We start from the raw sequence: 23,881 nt of genomic DNA on the forward strand, positions 1-23,881 counted from the left end.
CAGTGATGGCTGTGACATTCCTTCCTCCGTCCGTGTAAAGCATTATCCATAATTTGTTTTTTGTTCTCAGATTATCGTTTTTTTTACTAAACGCTGATATTTTGGCTCAGTGTTGTTAGCCGTTTCTCAGTTGCAAGGTCGATACGGTCTCTGCTTCTTTTCTTCTTCGGTGACAGGTAAGCTAGTGTGTTACCAGTCCCAAGAGCTTTTCTTGTATCATTTCTTCATGATAGCAGTTGGATAGAGCATGGAACGGCAGCTGAAGCGGCCTATAACAAGGTGGAACGTAGGTACTGCAGTCTGCTTAAAGATATTCTTTTGTGGAAGTTTCAATAATTAGGCCTCGAGATCCCCTAAAGTATTCGTCGTCTTTAGAATTATGGTAAATATTGTAGTATTTATAGTGTTAATGTCGTCACTAATTCCACAGAGCTGAAAAGTTTCTAAATCATCGGGAAAATTATTAGTTTCAGGAGTATATTTTTCACACAGCCACAAACTTATTTGGCATTAAGAACGTCAACCAAAATGGGTAAACTCGATAGAACCGAAAAACAGTGAGCAACAATAACAAACTTTACTCGTTCCAGCACGTAAGAACGCACGCCAACAGAAAGGAGCTTCTCGACAGTGACGTAATGCGTGACGTGCTGCGTGAAGTAAAACACACACACACACACACACACACACACACACACACACACACATTGGGCCCCCTGACGATTTCATATGCAGAAAACTTTCACGTTAACTGACTCTGGCTGCGGAAGTCACGCAGTTATAGGAATCGTACTTTACTTAAAGTGGCGGTAGAGCCCCGTGGAATTCCTTTTACATCGTCAAATACTAGAACCAGGAAATCTGGAACAAGATTCCCTGATTACTTCATCCGTTAATTGTCTTTGCGACACCCAAGTACGGATCCTCGCACACAAATTTACTCAGTTTGATGCAGGATATGGCTTTTGCTCTGTACAGATTTTGTATGCTCATTTACCAAAATTCTCCTATCAGACTGGGAAAGTATTATGTTTGTAGATGTGCTACAAAAGCGCTAGCAAACGAGAACTTGTTGAGCCATTGCGGGCCATGTACATTGTAACTGCGAAATGGAAATCAGCATCCAGAATGTTAACATTTGCTACCAGTAGGGGTGTACGAGCAGCGTATTGACTGACGCGTGTTTAATAATGCCCGGGAGAACCGTGTATTACCAGCTGTTGACACCTCGTTAATAACGTGACCTGAAAACCAGAGCAGCAGCGCATGGACAATAGCGGGACCGACGGACAACACGCTCCAGTCGGAAGTCTGCGGCTTTTTAGCATCAATATCGAGGCAGCTTTTTTTTACATTACTGTCCAGCAGGATCAGAAAAATAGACTGTCGGTATAGAGGTATGCAAAATATCTATGTGTATTTCAGTCTCTATTAAGGTTTATAACTTTATTTGTGATAAATTTTGCGCAGGAGGTCAAGAAATTGTCACGCACGTGGGTACGGTTAAGTGTGGGCACCGTTTGTAGGTCGGCAGATATCGAAATGGTACTCCATTTCTCACACATGCTCACAAGCATTACAGATGTTATACTCCACCCTATATCCATTATCTCAAGTCTGCCAGGTCTCGAACACTTGTTTTGTAAGCAATTATCAACCCCCATGCACTGAAATGCAACAAAGTCAGATCGGGAGAGCGAGTGGGCCAGACAATGGCAAGTCCCCTCCCCTCCCAGTTCCGATCCAATACTCAGGAAACATCTCATGTGGTAAGATCTCCATGAAAATGGGGTGGGGTAAGATTTACTATTCTGTTGCAAAATGACGTCCAGATGCTCCTGTGGACCTGTATAGCTCGCCAGTATGTCGCGACAGGTGTGCCTTCTCACTCCATTAAGAAATGAAGGAATCACAACCTGTTTACGTGATCGCAACCTCACATTAACTTCTGGTGGGCCTTGTTTCTCAAAAGGTTCTGTCCCACTGATCAATGAATTTACGTGTGTGAGGATCACCCTTCCATTTTCTTCTTTCACGCCCCTTAGTTACTCTCCTGGAGTCTCACTTCCCCATATTCGACAGTTATATCGATTAACTTTGCCACTGAAGTGGAAAGTAGATTCATCAATGAACAGCACTGCATCAAGGGAGACGTATTTTTCGTCTATACGATGAACATTTCAACAGCAATATCACATCGTCTGCTGTGATTCCGATGCTTAATGTGACGCACAAGGTGGAATTTGCAATCATGCACCTGGAGACGTTTGTGCACAATGTTGTGCACTGTCGAACCGGTGACGGCTACCTCCCTGCTAGCTTTTCTAAATGCTTCGTACACGCTTTGCATGGTCTCTTCATTCGCATGTGTATTAGGGTATTTTCCAACATTTGATATCAGGCCTCCTGTTCCTAAATGATTTCTGTCCCATTGATAAATCGATTTACGTTCCATTCTCTTCATGCACGCTGCTGAACACGTGTTATAGATTTTAGCCCTGCAAACCATACCACATACTACACCTTTCATCGTGACGTCCACATGCTGGTTATCAGGAGTTAGTCTGCCTAATGTACAGTAAGCAGTTGTGTGTAGGCGCCATACGTCGCAGCTTTGTTCATGAAATGGTCAGGATCACATCTTGGAGAGTGTGTATCTATTGCGTATTCACCGAAGCACATAAAATGTCGAGTTCTTCCATTATAAGCATTTATTTGTGTATATTTCTAGCACGGACATCCTGTACGTTACAGTCTTTGCAAGGAAGACGATAAGATCCTTGAGAGAGGAAAGCGGATAGGTCGATATGCGAAGAGAGTAAAAGGAGGTCGAGAGAAGGAGGGTAAATAGAGGACGATGTGCTGCGCTGAAGCGTCGTGCGCAGCCTGAGGCGATTTCTTTCATTCTCAGAGAAAGCTTTCCGCTCCAGCGCCACACACAATGCACCGGTCAACCGCTTTCTCCCCGCCGAACTCTGGTCGCTAAGCTAAAAAGTTTTCCTTCCCTCCGGAATCGGGAATTTTTTTATCCCGCACCTCCTCCTTTTTCGCCCCGCCCTGTGTCGACAGGCATCCAGCGCCCCCGGCAAACTCCCCCTAGAGAGCCGAGCCACCCCTATCTGCCGCCGGCAGCTGGGCGGCAAGTTCGCCCCCCCCCCCCCCCACCCCCCTCAGTCGAGTGGCCACAGCGAACCACGGCAGTACGCCAGGCGTTAATCATGCTTGGAGCACCACTTCTTCACGAGAGCTGAACCAGCGGGATGTGAAGAGCTGTGAAACACCACCAGGAATGCACGCCACTGTGGCGTATAAAACTTAACTAGTATACAATAAGTCTCAAAAGGTGTTTGACAACTTCACAGTACAATGATCCGTCATCCCACATCTTCATAAGAATGAACTGTGGCCTAGTCGATGCATTAATTCAAAACAATTTGGATAAATTACAAGTACGTGAACGAGAATATAATGCCACTCCACCAGAATGAAAAATACTCTCATCGAAGCAGAAAAAAGGCGAATAAGTCCTGGTCACAGTTATTGATGTACAAGTGCATGCGTAGCTTTTCGAATTATCTGGCCGCTTCAAAAATATGTATGTCAAAACAACTTGACATATTTCCTCTTGTTTTATTGGTTAGTACCCATATTGTCCAGTACAGTAACATGATACATGACATCATGTATAGCATGACACATGCCATCATGTCATCCAACATGGCTTTTGTGATGCGCAGTGTGACACAACATGTGAAACTTTTAGGATGCATCATGCATCCCCACTCTGGGACACTTCCTAGTACAGATGCACCCCCTCCATGGATACTTCCTATCGTATGTGCATCCCACCCTCCAGAAGCACGTAAATTTATGTTTATTTGTTCTTACACCCCTCACCATGAGCGTAACAGGGGCGGATCTAAGAGAGCCCATTGCTCTGGGGAAGCAGAGTTAACTCGTAAAAAAGCGTGAATATGTAAAACTGTTTTGATTTAAATGGGTTTTAAGATGCCAGATAAAGTAGTTCCCTTCTTTTACACTCTAACTCTGCCCCGGAGGATATTCGCATCTTTGTACTAGGACATACGAAGTTTTCATTCCGGTTTCCAACTTATTCTCTGCCTAAATTTTGACATCAGACCGCCATAACTTGGCAACAGGTGTAGATTTTTGTTGACTCGGGTGATCACTAAAACGGTAAACGTTTCTTTATCGTCTTTCGAACCATGTTTCTTATATCGTGAAACCCACAAGAACCGATTCGAACAAATCTGAAATACACAAGCAGCGCGTAAAAATTTCTCACACGAAACGTGTTTACTGCACGTAAAACCCAAACCTAGCAACACATTTTTCAAAGCTGACAAGATCCATAAAATCTTCACTGGCATGCCGCAATATTTCGTTTGCAAAGATCGCACGTAAACTGTAGTCTGAGCTTGTAAGAAGCGCAAATGGTAAGGAAGTAGTTGTAAGTGTCTCCTTAAAAATCTCCACACACACGGCCGTAGAATTGGCAATTCAAGACTACCCTTCAGAATTCATTTCTTGGGGCTACGCGTGAAAGACTCTCTTCCTCGATCAGCATGTGTGCCACCCATCCCTGGTCGTCCCGTATTACTCCCTTTGCAAAGACAGTCGGTCTCTTCAAACTGATGGTAGTATCTACGGATATTATTATCGCATGGAAAATTACAATCGAACTTAATACGGAAAGCACGTTGCAATGTAACAACAGATTGAGTCCTTGCAAGCTGTTAAACTCAAACAGCTTTCTGTTCTCTACTCGTCATCTTTGCTGCTAGGGCTTTATAACGTAAGACACAGGAAAGAGTGCATTTTCACAGGTATACAAACAAAACTGTTTGATTTGCGCTTTCATATGATGTGTTGTATAGGTTGGTTGGTTGATTTGGGGGATGGGACCAAACAGCGAGGCCGGCCGTTGTGACCGAGCAGTTCTAGGCGCTTCAGTCCGGAGTCACGCCTCTGCTACGGTCGCAGGTTCGAATCATGCCTCGGTCATGGATGTGTGTGATGTCCTTAGGTTAGTTAGGTTTAAGTAGTTCTAAGTGCTATTGGACTGATGACCTCAGATGTTAAGTCTCATAGTGCTCAGAGCCGTTTCAACCATTTTTGAACCAAACAGCGAGTTCATCGGTCACATCGGATGAGGGAAGAATGGGGAAGGAAATCGGCCAGTGCCCTTTCAAAGGGACCATCCCGGCATTTGTCGGAAGCGATTTAGGAAAAATCATGGAAAACCTAAATCAGGAAGGCCCGGAGCGGGTTAGAAACGTCGTCTTCCCGAATGCAGTGTGCTGACCACTGCGCCACCTCGCTAGGTGATGTGTTATTTACGAATATAATTGTAAGTTGAATGTAATGAATGCTAAAAAAAATTGTGGTAAGGTTCTATGGGACCAAACTGCTGAGGTCATCGGTCCCTAGTCCTACACACTACTTAATCTAACTTAAACTTACTTACACTAATGACAACAACCATCCATCACCGAGGGAGGATTCGAACCTCCGACGGGGGCAGCAGCGCGAACCATGACAAGACCACCTTAGACCACGCGGCTACCCCGCGCGGTAATAAATGCTACAAAGCTGTAAAACGCTGATACTCATTTTGAATCACACAGCGTATTAATGAAACACGTTGTATAAAGGGGTTGAGTTAATAACTTTTGCTTTGTGTCGTCTGACTTTTGTGCGGTGACATTCTAACTTCCTGGCAGTATTGTCACGGCCACTACACGTTTAAATTAATTTGTAGGGAGGAGAGGAAGAGCTGCACCGGCAAAGGCGGGCCGACAAAAGCGCGCTGACGAGGTCTGGCGTTCCGCTGACTCCGCCACGCCAAGGCGAGGCGGAGGCGGCCGGCCGCTCTGCAGAGCGCACGCAACCGCGGCCGCGCCCGCGGGCGAGCTCGGCAAGCAGCCACGCAATACGGCCATCGCTCTTGCAGCGTTTCCTATCACGCTCCCAGACACGGAGCGGCCATAATGGCGACGCGTAAACTGCCGCGCCTGCCGAGTTACGTTTCACTTGCCGAGCGCGGTCTCTGCGAGCGCCGGTTATAGCCAATGAAACACAGGCACAGCTCCGGTCGACTGAGGGACGTTCCAGTGACTGCGGAGACACTTAATAACAAAAACTGTGTACCGTGAATTTCATCTTCTGTAAGCTTGTACATTTCAAACATTTCAAGTTCTTTCTGCTATAGGTTATGTGCATAAATTTTAAATTATTAACAGTTGTACACAGCGCGATACAAGCAAAGGATAACAGTTTCGAGACCCCGTAATTTTCTCCCATTGTGAGTACAAGTTTAAAATGTGCGGCAAAGGTGGCTACAACCTTCCTCGGTAACAGTGCAAATTAGGCGCCGTTCCACATCACTCTAGGGCTCGATGACTCTTCGAACAGCAACGTGGCGACAAGCGCGAAAAAGAGATATCATCTCAGAAGATCAAATGAAGTGTGAGGTGGGTTATTTACGGCACATTTTCTGCAACAAGCCACCTCGGACGCAATGGAGGATTTTTCACACCCCCTCTTACCCACGTTTCACACCTTGTTTTAACTCCTCTCTGATAGAGGTCAGACTCACGGCGCCTAGCGTTGAACTCATGCTGTTTCCTTATGGGTAGCCGTGGCGAACGTACCAAACACAGCCTTGCTCAAGATCGACACGAAAAGGCCTCGGCCGCATGGAGGGTGACAATGAAATCTCTCCTTTGCTTGGAGCGTTGTTTGCCATACGTTTCGCAGTTGGAACGGCAATTCGCAGTGCAGTGAGTAATAGGGCCACGCTCTGGACAAATTTTGCCCTTGATGACACCATCCGGCCGATTCAGTCCCTTTTTGAGGACATCGCGTTGCTGCGACCCCACTGAACGTAATCTCAACACTCTGAAGTGTAGCGTGACAAAAATTTTTGCTGTTTCGTGCAGCGCAGAGCCATTAGGGACGAAATTTGAACGTGATGCAAAGCAGAAAAGAGCTGCTGTGCTTTTCATCCTTTCTTTTTCACACCCTCCTGTGTCAGAGTCAGTGGTTCAAAAATGGCTCTGAGCACTATGGGACTCAACTGCTGTGGTCATAAGTCCCCTAGAACTTAGAACTACTTAAACCTAACTAACCTAAGGACATCTCACACATCCATGCCCGAGGCAGGATTCGAACCTGCGACCGTAGCGGTCGTGCGGTTCCAGACTGTAGCGCCTAGAACCTCACGGCTACTCCGGCCGGCCCCCACCTTATATCTCGAACTTCTGTGATCTGGCCTTTTCATCATATGCATCGACACCTTGCTATTTGTGGGGTCCCCAAGCCCGAAGGTGATGTTGCAGGGGGCAACACTTTTGCAGCTCCAGAGAGGAAAGTTGTAGAGGTTTTTTAGCCAATTTGCGAACTTAAGCGTCGTGTTGGGAGATAATTGCGCTGTTTCGGAAATGTGAGTATTGAATTGTGCTACGCCATTGCAATTTTGACCTGTATTTTCATTTATTTTAAAATGAAACCTTATTATGAAGGTGACTTTTATTGTATGTTGTCAGACACATGACAATACGTGCATAGCTTTCCTTGTAGCTCGCCTTCCCTAAATTCAGTGATTTCAACCTAAGATTTGCCAACTAGGCTTTGCTGTAAAGCGTTGCCATTTGGTAGATGTTAATTTATTTTTACTTAGCATACTGCCCTGATATGTACTTTTATGCCATTTCACGAATATCTTGTTTCCCTTGTCTTCAATTTTTTGTTATTAACGCACCTGATGACGACGGTTGTATAAAAAACAGCGTCCCGTGAAATTTGCTTCCAGTACGCCCGGAAAGCACTTGCTCCTTACTGACCTGCACCCCGAGAGTTCTCGCCCATCGGAAACGCTCCGTATGCTCGCAGTGAAGCGCTATGCCTCTCTGTGGGAGCCGCGTCGGCTCCGTCACGAAAATGACCAGCGGCGTACAGATTCTGCTGCCGGAGGAAGAGCACAGTCGATGGCCGAAGTAACGTTCCGCGATGTGCCCTCTTACGTACGCATATCGCACTGGTTCTAGTTTTTATAAGTGTAAATCACGTTTCTTCTTCTTTCATGATGCACACTCAGTAGAATAATGAGTCAAAAAAGAAAAAATTAAGTTTCATTAAGTTTCATATACTGCCGTAACAGTCTTTTAATTGCTAATGTCTTGACAACACTTTTATCTTTCATCAACCTTACGCGTTTCCACTTTCCGTCTTTTCAAAAGGCACAATACAACATAAAACTGGTAACAGACGACATGAAAATACGATACATTTCACCACTGACAAGAGATATGTTACAACGTCTTCCTAGCTTACCACTGCTATGTCACTCACATAAAAACATTAGATACACTGTATCACATCAACATTCTCGAGCTCAAGACACGTGCAAACTGCTACTAAGTGAAAGTTTTGGAAGCCAAGTGGACTAGACCGCAGGGCGGCGCTGTGTTCCTGGTACACGCTGCGATTTGTTTCTGATTAGAGTCACAATTTCCATCGTTACAACGTATGAAATAACTTCATCAGTCAATGTGGCAGTTACTTACAATATTTTTAGTAGTCTCTGAAAATGGAGCAAAGTCGAAACGTTTAAGGTTGAAGAAAAATAAAGGTCTGGTCAAGACATAACTAAAGTCACTAAAAGTGCATTCACATGGCCGTGTAGGCTCATAGCATTTTCATGCAAATTCCAACCGTAATAATCGTTATGAATCGTTGTATTTTCGCCTTAATTTTCTTTTTCTCTTACCATGTAATGAGCATAATCTTCGCCTTCCAGTTACTACAAGAACACGTCACATACATCACATACCCTGAGATGCGATATAAAGCAGCGCAGGAAGCCTGCGCCAGTGATGTAAACTTGAGAGTACTTCCTACTTCAACGCTAAATGGGTCGCTAGAAATGAATTGGTCACTTGCTAATCACAAATTCGTTCATTTCGAGTGAGCGACGCATTTAACACTGTCACAGAAAGTGCTCTCAAGATTTTTTCTTTTACATATACCACATACTGGTCCAAGTATACGTCCCATTTTAAAGTGTGTTTTCTCAACCACCAGGGATATGACATTTAATTAGGTGTTTCTTACTTCGTTATTATGTTTTCACCAAAGAAAAAAAAAAAAAAAAGAGGATCCATCTGCTCGCAGAGCTCGCGCTCTGGACACAATTGTAAAATTTTGAACATAGCCGCTGTTCACTAACAGTGTCTGTAAATGAATGATCTGGGAAACTCAGCAAACCAACAGCAGGTGGAACGGTTTACTGACAGCCATTGACCGTGGTTTCAACACCAGAAAAACGATCTTCTTCAGAAGTACACGGTCCTTTAGAGGAAAAAAAGTTCTGACGAGTAGAACCACGTACTGGCGACAAGTTTCAGAGCAAGCAAGCTCATGCCAAATTTCCTCTTCGTTGAATGGCGATGAATGGAACATAGAAGGAAATTTGAACATGTTGTACAAGGAAAAGTTTAAAATGGTTTACTGGTAGTGTGAAGGAATATTCGTAGCGTGTTTATTTATATACATGTATTTTTTGTCTTTCTCTTTAATCAATGTTATCTACGTTATATGCAAGTATTGTATAGATAGGGGCCTATATTTTCTGTTGTATGAGTGTTTTGCATAGATACATTAATGTCGGTGTAACATCAGAAGAGCAGACACTTATGGTAGGTAGAAGAAAATACGGAAAGAAACAAAGTATAGGGGAGAGTTTCTGAATACAGAACATATGAAAATTAGGATGTGAACAACGCAATAATTAACAGTAAATGATTCCAAATAATGAAAGGTGCTGATATTCTGTAAGCGATTTATGAGACTGCACATACTCCAACAACACACCGATGTTAAAATCTTTACTATACATTCGCGTAAAATCAAAGGAGGCTTCATGCCCTTTTAACAAAATCAGGTAAGAGAGAGAGAGAGAGAGAGAGAGAGAGAGAGAGAGAGAGACGGACAGACAGACTGTGTGCGGCATTATTCGTAGTTTTCATACACTACGATGTGGGAGAGACTTGTTTGTACAAATTTTTGGGAGTCGACAAACACGGACAGCGCAAATGAACGAAACAGATATTCACGCAATAAAGTTCTCAGTCGGTATTTACAAGGGAGTTTATATTTCTTCTTGGACTAATTGCCGAAATGACGCGTTGTGTCTGTTTATAATATTTTGTATCAGCATTGTGGGTCCACTTTGTCCAGGAAGTAAGGTAGGTTAAGAACCTTCGTAAATAAAGTACAGCAATGTAAAGAGAACTACGAATATAGTTCCAGGATCGTCTGTATATTCGTGTTTGCCGGGATTACTTCAGATAGTTTTTACAAACTGTTTTCTATCACGGAAATAAAGCGAGGTGAGACCCAAGTCATATTTCCATCTTCAACGTACATCACGTACAAGAATTTAACAAATGAACCTTGACCCACACTCTGACGGTAGCGGAAGCTAAGCGTTCATTTACCCTCGTTTTTCAGACCAAATCAGGAGATTATCATTTGATAATAAATCAAGGTTACAACCCACTATGTTGTCGCCGCAGTAACATTCTTTACTTTCCCGCCTACCGAAAGGGTTATCAGTAATCTTTCAGAACATTTCTTTTTGAGAACAGTGTTCTGGCAAAAGTGCTTTCAAAATTAGCTCAAACAGTCTCTACCGCTAAAAACATTTACTTTGTGGGAGCCGGTTTCTGTCAGTTTTCGATTATCTTCAGAGCTCATACCACGATGGTACCTACCATTATGGTATGAAATCTGAAGATGGTCAAGAATTTACCGAAACCCGTTACCACAAAATCAATGTCTTTTGCGGACGAGACTATTTGTGTCATACATCAATGGGTTATCGTTTATGAAAGCTGTGGATTTGCAGGAAGCACTGTGACGACAGACGCCGCCGACGGCGCCGTCTTGGGGTCCTCTGTGGCTGCAACTCACCCCGTCCACAGGATGAACTCGATGTTGTCGCCCTGCCTGGTGCGCATGAAGCGCACCGCGGACTCCACCAGCACCCACGGCGGGTCGCAGTCGTAGTCGCCGAAGCGGCCCGGGGACCGCGACGACGACCCCACGTGGCCGCCGTCCGGCGGCCGGCAGTCTGCAACACACAGCGCACGCACACCTCTCAGCTACACCGCCTCATCTGTCGCCGTCAGCATGCACCGAGGGCTTAGTACTGTTAACGAACACACACAGTGACCTAATAGTTGGTTTTTAGGATTTCAGAGGGTACTTACAGTTAGTAGGTAAAATTAACACGTCCATTTAACTATTTTATTATTGTTACGGCAGAACCTATGTTTCGGGTTATAAGCCCAATTTCAAGAACACAACTGATTCCCAAAGATGATAATGCACCGTAAACGTGATGATAAGGCAAAGACAGTCGCTCAACTTTTTAATATATCGGTCCATATTGTGTTATTACTAGAGATGATGACAGTTTTAGGCTGGACTGTTATCAGGCGGAAACACTGAACAAAACGTTCTCGGATTTCCAGCCGCGTCGACTACAACGAATGAATTGAAGTTCACCATCTGAATCCATGTGATCATTCCATTTCATATACCCTAAAGTTACACATAGGTTTTTGTATGAGTAGGCAGATTCCAACTGGGTCTCATTCATATCACAGTCATAGGACACTGCGTTTTTCGTTTTGTGAAGTGTACAATTTTACATTTCTTAAATCATAAAGCAAGCTGACACTCTTTACAGCACACATTTCATTGGAACACACGCGAAGTTACTTCTACGTCTCACGATGAATCTGTATCCAAGATAACATGCTCCCTACTAAAAAATCCTCATTCCAGTCACATATTTCGTATGATACCTTCCGCGATCGTACTTTGGCAATAAGCATAGTCGTGGTGTTGAGTCAAATGCTTTTCTAAATCAAGAAATGCTGCATCTACCTTACTGCCTTGATCCTAGATAAGTGTAAGTTTATTTCTGTATTAATGCTGGGCGTCATGGAGAATGTCATTATGTTCGAGATTACCGCCTTATTTTTTTGAGCTCGGGATATGTTCTAAGATTCCAAGACAAATCCTCTACTACCCTTTTGTAAACCTGTGTGACCTACGCTTTCTTCCAATACTGGGCACGGTTTCCTATCTGAGCTTTCTGCGGTACATTGTACTTAGAAGAGGGGCTACCTCAGTGTAGAAGCTTGTTGGGATTCCATCAGGCCCTGGACCATTCTTCAATTTTAACGATTTCAGCTGCTCCTCTACACGACTGATACTAAGACTCGCTTCATTCGTCTTTTCGCTAATAGAGGATTAAATCGGAGCATTTCTCCCGGGTATTCCTTTGTAAAGGAAAATTTGGAAACGAAGTTAAATATTTTGACATCCTCATTTCAGTTCTTGACTCACTCCCCCCGTATGACTGGACACCTAACTTTCGTGCCACTAACACCCTTTGCACACAACCTGAATTTCTTTACGTAGCAAAATGGGACATGTACATCTGTCGCTTTGATGTTATTTTATTATATTGCAATCAATTTCCGTAACCTGATACGCCATCTTCAGGCCTTAACTGACGCTGAGGGGGCAAACTGCAATCAATAACACGATTTCGTCAGTGGCCAACATCTATGAACTCGTTTACGTAGAATACTGTAAAAGCGATGCCGGCCGGAGTGGCCGACCGGTTCTAGGCGCTAGTCTGGAACCGCGCGACCGCTACGGTCGCAGGTTCGAATCCTGCCTCGGACATGGATGTGTGTGATTTCCTTAGGTTAGTTAGGTTTAAGCAGTTCTAAGTTCTAGGGGACTGATGACCTCAGAAGTTAAGTTCCATAGTGCTCAGAGCCATTTGAACCATTTTTTCTTTTTTTTTTTTGTTAAAAGCGATGTTGTGGCTACAACAATCAGTATAGCCAGTTGATGGCAGGAACCACAACGTTGCTTTTATGGTTTTCTACGGAATCCAGTTCACAAATGTTAGCCATTGATGCGATCCTACATACGGCTGCAGTTCTCCCCCTCAGCTTCAGTCATAGCCTGAACATGGTGTACTGAGTAATCAAAATTGATTGCAATGTAACATCAACACGACGGCTGGGGAATTTCATTTTCCTAGTAAGTAAACCGTTGAAGTACCGCAGACTATCTGTTACAAGAATGAACATACAATTAATTTTTTTCGGTTTTCTAAAAAATCATTTCACAATAGTACGGTAGTCAATGACGGCTTCACGTGTTGCGCTCTTGACAGTCAAATCAGTTTCATTCAGCAGTGGCGTAAAATGATTTGTGACGGAGAACCTACCATCAATACATCCTGCAAATGCTTATACGAGAACACTGCTCTTCTTGAAACTTCGAGGTAGATTAAAACCGTGTGCTGGAGCGAACTCTGGACCCTTGCCTTCCGCGAGCAAGTGCTTTACCAACTCAGCTACCCAAGCATGACTCACAGCTCGTATTCACAGCTTCAATTCTGCCAGTACCTCGTCTCCTACCTTCTAAATTTCACTGAAGCTCTCCTGCAGACCTTGCAGAACTAGCACTAGCGGAATAAAGGACGTTGCGGACATATGGCTAAGCCACAGCCTGGAGGATGTTTCCAGAACGAAATTTTCACTCTACAGTGAAGTGTGCGCTGATATGAAACTTCCTGGCAGATTAAAACTGTGTGCCGGACCGACACTCGAACTCGGGACTGCTCATCTTAATTTTAATACTTTTTAGGAAATCCTTCTGATGCAGCTGACGAATTTTACGAAGAACGAGGTCAAAATTCCTTGATCCTGATAATTTGTTTGGCTTAAGAGACAACGTTCAAATTACTATCAACCAAATGTTGAAAAAAATTCATCATCAAATTCCCAGACAAATACCAATTACACTTACGTAATCCTAAACAGGTTCATCCAGGACACACCATGATTACATGCTATTTGATTTTTGTTTGGCGATTTTTCTAATGGTTTTTATTTTTGTATGTTTTCAACCCTCCCTACAGCTGACAACCTTGTTCAGTCAGTAGATTATTAACCCTTTTTTTATGCCAGGAACCAGAAGTTTGTGACGGTGTCCTATTGTCATTTAGATGCGCTGAATTATCCATATAATTGGTCGTCAACGTAATGAGAAATTACGTGAAACTCAGTATGGTCGATCAGACACAGGTATTACGCTAAACCTAGTAGAAGAAGAGCAGAGCATCCTCAGCGGTAACTGGGTAGTAACGGCAGTCCTGGTGACAGTCTTGATCAGATCCGCACAGATCTGGCACAACTACCACAGACATGCCTCCCACCCCCCACTACCACTACCGCGTAAAACTACCTCCATGGAATATTTTTCTCTTCAGGTTTAAGGCGACAGGGTACATTCTACACCCGCCATGCTAATTTGACCATTTTCACTATACCTTTTCTCATTATTATTAACAGTAGAAACATGAATTTTTCCCTCGCGCATTTACTGCATTTGTTAAAAAGCTTACATTATTTTAAAAACAACATAGTAAAACTGTAACCTAGAAACACATTTTAATAATGACACTGATTTAGCTAAAAGTTTTAAATTAACGAAATTGATGACATTATTTAAGACACAGGTAGAAAGCTAAAAAGAAAAGCTAAAGAGAAAAGATAAATGAGGCTAGAAAAAAGTTCCAGGAAATGGAATAGGAAATTTTATTTCACTTACAGTGTCTTTAATTCTGGCATGTACTAATCTTTGTCCTGATCTTACGTACGTCTCTTCTTGCCTCTGGGTTTCTATTTAACATTCTTGTGGAGATTTTCTGCAGCTAAATGAGACTTTGTAAGGCGATACCGTTACCTTTCTTTGACGGATTTCCTATATGATTTTTTACTGGATGAATTTCTAGACTTTTCACTCGGGAATAATTTTAGCGTGTTTCCTACAAACTGTATTCATCCCTCCGTTTCCTCACTTTCCATTCCGTTACAGACGGTTTTCCTGGGTGTTCCACATTTGAATACGTAAGCTCTGAACTGTGTTCCTGTTTTCTGACCTCCACTTGGACGCCACCTCTACAGTCTAACTACTGCAGATGACAGACTCTGCATGTACACTGTGCGACACAATTCCAGGACCACTTTTCGAAACCATGTATTTATTCGACACATAAGTTTGAAATTTTGATTAAAGGTCTCTACAGCCTTCCTCCCTAATGGTACAAAAGCGAGGCTTTCTGAGACGTTACCGTCAGTCAGGGCGAGGCTTCAAACTCAGATCTACATGTGAGGTGTAAGGTCTGTTAATGATGTCACAATGGCAACAAAGTTCATCACAATTTCGCTCAAACACACCGTGAACGTGTCACAGGATGGGAAGTTCACATGCCTCCTCTTATCCACATTTCACCCCTTTACTTTGGGGTTTAAATCACGTAGTTTTATTGTGGGTGGCTGAGGAAACATATGAGACACACAGTCACCCAGGATAGGCATGATAAGCCCTCAGGGGGTAGAATGAGGTGCATGAATGAAACCACCCCTTTATTTGGGATGTTAGTTCCCACTCATTTCGTTGAAAACGACAGTTCTCAATGCGACGAGCAGCGGGACCACATTTTTCACGCATTTTGCCACTAGTGACTTTCCTCCCACACCCCCTCACCCCTTTTCAAGGACATCTCATTGCTGCGGTCGCATTGAACGTGATGTCAGACCTTAGAATGTAGCGTGACATAAGTTTTTGTTATGACATTTAGAATGACAACACATGGGACATTTGTAACCATTCGAGGAATCTTGAGCGTGAACCGAAGCAGAAATACATTTTTATGCTTCTTCATCCTTCCTTTAGCGCGCCCTCCTGTGACGTGATCGCAGGGTGATGTGGCAGTGACACATGAGTGAATTAAGTGGCAAAGGGTCCCTATGAGACCAACCAGTTGGGTGACATCCCTGTTCCAACCGTTCATCATCGCTGAGCACGTTGAAAACGTATGTACCGATACAACTCGGAGTCCCGGCTACCACTAAAACCTGCTAGTGGCAGTGAGGAATCAGTGTTGCCCAATTAGGGTGGGTTCTGGGGGAGTCTTAGAGGGACACTTAAGCGCTGTATTCACGCATGTGTCGCTGTCACGCCCCTCCGTGATCGCGCCACAATGGGACTGAAAGAGCGAAAACACCATTTCCTGCTTCACATCATGTTCAGATTTCGTCGAATAGTTTTGAATGGTCCCTATAGAGTCCATCTCTCATACCAGAGCAAAAGTTTCGGCCGCTCTGTACTCCAAAGTGGTGCTACCACGTTCAGTGGGGCTGCTGGCCCACGGTACACATAGAGCAGAATGGAAGCATCCAGGAGGTGTCGAAAACGTCAAAAATTGTCAAGAATGTCGTCCTGAAGCTCATCTCACTGTGAACTGTCGTTTTCACCAGCGAAATGTGTGGGAATCAACGCCCCAAAGAAAGGGGTGGGCCGGCCGGAGTGGCCGAGCGGCTCTAGGCGCTAGAGTGTGGACCTGCGCGACCGCCACGGTCGCTGGTTCGAATCCTGCTTCGGGCACGGATGTGTGTGATGTCGTTAATTTAAGTTTAATTTGTTCTGAGTTCTAGGGGACTGATGACCACAGCAGTTAAGTCCCATAGTACTCAGAGCCATTTGATCCATTTGAAAGAGGTGGTTTCACTGACGACCTTCAAGCCAACCCCTGAGGCCTTTTCTTGTCGATCCTGAGCGGCCGTGTGTCTGAAATGTTTTTCTCTGCAACCCATGCAGAAAATTCGTGATTTCAAACCTGCACGTGGCAGTTCTAACCTCCATTTCAGGGGTGTCAAAGAAATGTGGGCAATAGTCACGCTATGGGAAATTCGTCAGCACCCCCTCCCTCGTCATATGACACATCCAAGGCGGCATTGGCCAAAATTATGGTGGAATATGGTGCCATCAATATGGTGGCATAATTAACCGGCCACACACCCCACGTGGATCTCTGAGCTCTGGCTTTTTTCCGCATCTGTCGACACCGTAATGTTTGAAGCGTCGCCGAGGCTGAAGGTGACGTTGAAGGTTCAAATGGCTCTGAGCACTATGGGACTCAACATCTTAGGTCATAAGTCCCCTAGAACTTAGAACTACTTAAACCTAACTAACCTAAGGACATCACACACACCCATGCCCGAGGCAGGATTCGAACCTGCGACCGTAGCGATCCCGCGGTTCCGGACTGCAGCGCCAGAACCGCACGGCCACCGCGGCCGGCTGACGTACAAGGGCGCAGATATTTTGCACCATTACAGAACTGCTGCGTCGCAATGGGATATAATTACGGAGTTTCGAAAAGTGAGCTTGTAATTATATTGCGCAGTGTTGATACAGTACCGGATAAAATTATTACATCTCTCTCCAACTGATATGCGATTTATTGTTTCAACAGTGCTTAAGGAGTACATGAATCTTTTGTATTTACAGATCAACAGTGGGACTGATTCTGAGGTACCAGGTGTCAACCCATGCTGAAACGCCCTTATTAAGACGTGGTCTAACGTTCATTGGTGGCAGTACAGGCCCTGACTCTGCCCTTCAGATGGCGAATAGTGGTCTGGGACAAGTTATGCCACGCCTGCTCAACCTCTTCAACCATTTCTGTAAGAGGGTTGACGAGTACCCCGAGTGTCTTCTCGGGTCGCCATACCTCACTCACACATGTTTGATTGGAGACAAGTGCTAGCCAGGGAAGGTGCTGCATATCTAGCAGAACTAGTTGACATTCACGGGCCATGTGTGGGAGAGCATATCCTGTTGGACCAACATATCAGTTTCCTCTTACAAGACCGGCAAAAGGACGGGTCTAACAACATTCTGCACGAACCGAGTGCTGGTTAGTGTCCCCACCAGAAAGACCAAACGTGAATGAGAGTTGTTGCCTATCGCACCCCAGACCATAAGGCCGGTGGTGGGACCTGTGTGTCTTGGACGAATGCACTCTACGAGACAGCACCCATCGGCTCAACGTCATACACACAAAGGACCATCAGTTGCGTGCAGGCAGAATCTGCTTTCATCGCTGAAGACCACGGCGCACCATTACTTCTTCCCACTGATCCACTGACGGCACCAATCGAGCCATAGATTTCGACACTGCAGCATAAGCGGGATACAGGCTAGACGAGCGTTCTCGTAGTCCCACTGCTAATAACCCGTTCGCAACAGTTCGTGTTAACATGTCCGAGCTCACAAGCCCTCTTACCTATGATGTGGTAGTTGTATAATACGACGACCGTGACGGGCATCTGAGCTGCGGGGACGTCCTGCATCTCGTCTATGGGTGTGAGAATTTTAAAGTGACCACTGATATCAGAATCACTGCAAAACTTACGCAGCACGTCCCACTCGCGCAGTAGTTCTCTGAAAGGACCATCCTGCCACTCCGAAGGCTACGATTCGACTCCTTTCAAATTCATTCAGTTGGCTGTAGAAAGAACGTGGGTGTCTCCATTTAGTGGTTGCCTGCTTACTTCAGACGTTTGCAGCATACTGAGCCGTCTGGCTATGGGCATTCGCTATTAAGAGGCAGCTATATTGCTAAGCTATCTGTTGGTGGACGGTGTTGAAACCATTATCAGTACATCCACTATCCTCCAGGTGGCGTTTGCCATCATCGGATCAAAATTCACCTCGTCTTTGCAGGTATATTGAATTTTTTCGGGAGTGTACATATTAAACAGTAGTATTGAGTAACTATATTGATGAAATCTATTTTCCGCAACTAAGTGAATGTTTCATTTTAGTAAATAAATAAATTCACGGGCTCGTATAGCTTAAAGTGCAGCACACTAGCTCGCGACATATGGAGGTGACACAAAACCGGACAGAAACTGCGAGGAAGACTGTCCACTGGTACACCAGCAAGCTTAAGGGTGATTTTAGGCGGTTTTTACGCGCTCGTTTATCCAAATGCTAGATTAGACTCCCAATTCTGCCTGATACGACACATGAACACTTAAAACACGATCGCACATGAAACAAAGTTACGTCGATTCTCGGACAAATTATGCACACGGTTTTCCTTCCTTAGAGCACCTTGAAGTATGTGGGGTACGAAAGATCGTGCGGAAACAACGTTAAATAATTGCCACAAGCTAATAAAAGCGGAACGTGTATTAGACACTGTAAACGCCAGGGAGAGAAAGAAAGCTTGTAGAAATAAGTTACAAATTGTTTATACGCTGGAAAAACGGAAAGTAAAACGTAATCTATGTCTTACTCATAGTGAAAGCTGTTGTACGTTGGTTTCAGTATGATTTATAACAATCAACAGATGTTATTTACTTTTAAGTAATTGTTAATAGTGCACAAATTATTAATTCAAAATCAAATAAAGGAGGCTATAATTAACACAAGAGAGGAGTTTCCTTTCTGGAAACTGTATTATCATGATAATTTACTTTACATTTCTTTGTTTTGAGCGAACTCCCAGTAACCAACTCCTTCTTTCCTTAATGGATTACTATTAAACTCTTTCCTCATCTACTCCTTTTCGTTCTAAGTGCGTTGTCTATACCTTTAAACATACATAACTCTCCATTACATCGAACCAGAAGACCTATGGTACATTACCACTGGGTAATTCAACATAAATCAGTTCTCCGATATACACTCCTGGAAATTGAAATAAGAACACCGTGAATTCATTGTCCCAGGAAAGGGAAACTTTATTGACACATTCCTGGGGTCGGATACATCACATGATCACACTGACAGAACCACAGGCACATAGACACAGGCAACAGAGCATGCACAATGTCGGCACTAGTACAGTGTATATCCACCTTTCGCAGCAATGCAGGCTGCTATTCTCCCATGGAGACGATCGTAGAGATGCTGGATGTAGTCCTGTGGAACGGCTTGCCATGCCATTTCCACCTGGCGCCTCAGTTGGACCAGCGTTCGTGCTGGACGTGCAGACCGCGTGAGACGACGCTTCATCCAGTCCCAAACATGCTCAATGGGGGACAGATCCGGAGATCTTGCTGGCCAGGGTAGTTGACTTACACCTTCTAGAGCACGTTGGGTGGCACGGGATACATGCGGACGTGTATTGTCCTGTTGGAACAGCAAGTTCCCTTGCCGGTCTAGGAATGGTAGAACGATGGGTTCGATGACGGTTTGTATGTACCGTGCACTATTCAGTGTCCCCTCGACGATCACCAGTGGTGTACGGCCAGTGTAGGAGATCGCTCCCCACACCATGATGCCGGGTGTTGGCCCTGTGTGCCTCGGTCGTATGCAGTCCTGATTGTGGCGCTCACCTGCACGGCGCCAAACGCGCATACGACCATCATTGGCACCAAGGCAGAAGCGACTCTCATCGCTGAAGACGACACGTCTCCATTCGTCCCTCCATTCACGCCTGTCGCGACACCACTGGAGGCGGGCTGCACGATGTTGGGGCGTGAGCGGAAGACGGCCTAACGGTGTGCGGGACCGTAGCCCAGCTTCATGGAGACGGTTGCGAATGGTCCTCGCCGATACCACAGGAGCAACAGTGTCCCTAATTTGCTGGGAAGTGGCGGTGCGGTCCCCTACGGCACTGCGTAGGATCCTACGGTCTTGGCGTGCATCCGTGCGTCGCTGCGGTCCGGTCCCAGGTCGACGGGCACGTGCACCTTCCGCCGACCACTGGCGACAACATCGATGTACTGTGGAGACCTCACGCCCCACGTGTTGAGCAATTCGGCGGTACGTCCACCCGGCCTCCCGCATGCCCACTATATGCCCTCGCTCAAAGTCCGTCAACTGCACATACGGTTCACGTCCACGCTGTCGCGGCATGCTACCAGTGTTAAAGACTGCGATGGAGCTCCGTATGCCACGGCAAACTGGCTGACACTGACGGCGGCGGTGCACAAATGCTGCGCAGCTAGCGCCATTCGACGGCCAACACCGCGGTTCCTGGTGTGTCCGCTGTGCCGTGCGTGTGATCATTGCTTGTACAACCCTCTCGCAGTGTCCGGAGCAAGTATGGTGGGTCTGACACACCGGTGTCAATGTGTTCTTTTTTCCATTTCCAGGAGTGTAACTACACTGTCTGTGTCAATCTAATTGACAATCGGCACAGTGGCTGTGGGAGCGATCGAAAATGGGAAATGCTTTTACGTTTGGTCCCATCAGCCATTGCACCGAATGTCAGCTTTTCTTCTTTTTTTGCGCGGACGGTGCTACGATATTTTGTTACGTTGTTGGGCTGTCAATGGCATCAGCTAGGTGTGGCTTTTAGGGTCCTTGTGCGATTCTTTGGAAGGAATCTCAGTAACCCTTGTACAGTCCCTCGACAGTTGATTCAGGTTGGATATGTTCCTGAAACACTTTATTTAATGACAAAGTCAAACCTCAAACTATTTCTCGTAGAGGGTTGGCAGCCAATTTGAAATCAAAATTATTGGTAAAAAGATACACCTAATGTTCATTATACTTTTACTAAATTAAATTTGTTTTTTAATGAATGAAGGTTCTGGTATAAGGTCCTGTCAATGAAATTTTGGCTTTTGTGAATGAATTCGAAGATTATCGACTGCGTCGATCTCGTCTTAACTACTGACTCTCCTTGCTGTGTTAAATTTATTTAACTACGTCATAGTTCGTCAGTGACGGTCACTGATTGACGGCGATAGCAGAACGTCGATAATCCTTGCACCATTCTAACGATATGCAATATCATCAACTACAATGTCTGGAATGTAAGTGTAGGTCCGCTAATATTATAAAGCATTCGACACGGATATACAGGGAAATGTCTCCGCTTATAGTTTTCTCAGAAGATGCTTTACTGTTACACTAAATAATATAGGTGCGAATGACTAGCATTTTACATATATTTACAAGCACATTTTAACATTTTCTTAAAATCTACAGCCATCCCCAAATCGACATGTCCCACATAGGCACACTGAAGACCAATGCCAACAAACAAAAACGCAACTATTAGAAGTTTGGGAATCTTGCAAATATCGTATTATAAGTCACACTGAAACACAAGTACAAGATATTTCAATAACAGTTGTCAACTGTTTGCAAAATGTTGACAACACTTTCAAACTTTCCTAAACACAGAAAGTCGGCGCTTTTTTTTCTAACAACCACGTAGCGAAGTCCTAAAAACGCTCGTTAATGACAATCGCAGCTATGTCTGAACATAACTTTCTTAGAAGAAATGAGGAAAGTGGCATAGTTAACTCACCACTTGGAAGTTTTGATGTGGAGGACAGGCACGGTTGCAGATGGTAGTTGGAAGAGGTCTCATCAAAATAAATATTTTCAGAGAAAGGGACGCAACGACAGCAGAACCGCAAAAAATGTAATGCATGACTTTGCAAGCTACTTTTTGTCGGATGATGGTGAAACGAAATGGCAAGAGAAATACAGGTATGTAAAAATAAATTTTCGAGTGAAAAGACAGCGGTAATTAAAAACTTCCGAAGAAAACACTTACAGTTTCAGCTATTAATATGAGGAATGAATCTACAAGCTACTTTTATCGGATGTTGGTGAAGTGAAATGGCAAGAGAAATAAGTAAATATCTAGGGAAAAATAGACGTAATTACAATCACCCGATCAAAAGCCTTACAGCTTTATTTATTAAGAACATAAGGCACGAATTTGCAAATTGCTTTGAACTTCTGAAAAAAGTCCTTAGAGCTCTAGCCCTTTTAAGAGTATCAGATTTTACTTAATCTTCTTCCCATAGGCAGCATTGGATCCGACGCGTTTACCGGTTTTCCTTTGCACAGGAAGCAGTCCAAGTACGTGTTATGTATGCAAACCAGGTTAATCTCTTTTATAAGTAGGAAAACAGATTTTTAGCCAATATTGTTTATACGACGCTGCCTTGTGACTTTTGTCGTGATATTCCACCTTGTGGCAGGAAGGCTAGAATTATAAATGCCATTCTGCCTGACTTGTTCACCTCTTGTAAAAACTTAATGTATTGGAGTGTAGATATCACTCGTGCCGGATTGGCTTCTCCGTTTCACCATTTTAGAATGCTCAAGACTGTACTGCATTTTCATACTAGTTCACTTTTTTTTAATTTTGCAAGTAGTACACCAATATTTCCTCAAGATTCTTTCAACAAATCTTTCCATTTGTGTCGGTCTTTATACGCGTAATCAGAAGGACGTCACAGATCTGTAACTTCAGTTTGTAGGAAAAGTTGAATAGTTACTTCTGTGGACTATTCGGCCGTTGCTATTCTGTAAACACAAAAAAGAAAAATAAAGCAGGCGCATGGTCCAGACAACCAACTCTACGGTGAATTGGCTCAATGACAATAAACTACAAACCTAATAAAAAGCTTCCCTCAAGTAGCTTTTCAAACTCCCTATTTCAAACTGTTGACAATAGCTGAAAATTAAGTGAAACTTCGAGAAGAAAACCATTGGCAGCAGATTTTGGTGGTGTTTGGTTTTGGTGTTAGTTCAATACAAATATTTGTGTGATGTAACGATAGCTGTTGGAATGACACAAAAGATGGTATCTAGCTAATGCCTCACGGTTTCCTCTAGAGGGCCGTTCATGGCTTAGTATTTAGTACAGTCAAAATAAAGGATGTACAGTATTTAGAAGGAAATCAGAGAGCAAGATGGCACAGTGATCAGCGCCCTAGTTTCGTATTCGGAATGGCGGTGGTTCAAATCTCCATCAGGACATGCAAGTTTAGGATTATGTAAATTGCTCAAGCCATGCATGAGAATAGTTTCTTCGAACAGATACGAGAGAATTCTGTCCCCATTCCTCACCAGTCCTAGCTTGTGTCCGTCTCTGATCACCTCATCATCGGAGAGATGCTAAACTCTAACTTTCCTTCCTACTTTATAA

General features: G+C 44.2%; 1 protein-coding gene across 1 annotated transcript in view; it reads right to left on the bottom strand.

The window, feature by feature from the left end:
* LOC126411812 (acid sphingomyelinase-like phosphodiesterase 3a) overlaps positions 1-23,881 on the bottom strand; it is a 1,193,501-nt gene that overhangs the window by 75,954 nt on the left and 1,093,666 nt on the right. The window contains exon 5 of the mRNA XM_050081397.1: positions 10,996-11,155. Coding sequence (XP_049937354.1) covers positions 10,996-11,155 — 160 coding nt within the window. The remainder of the gene's footprint in view (positions 1-10,995; positions 11,156-23,881) is intronic.

This window comes from Schistocerca serialis, chromosome 1, assembly GCF_023864345.2.
Source record: "Schistocerca serialis cubense isolate TAMUIC-IGC-003099 chromosome 1, iqSchSeri2.2, whole genome shotgun sequence".
Taxonomy (NCBI): domain Eukaryota; kingdom Metazoa; phylum Arthropoda; class Insecta; order Orthoptera; family Acrididae; genus Schistocerca; species Schistocerca serialis.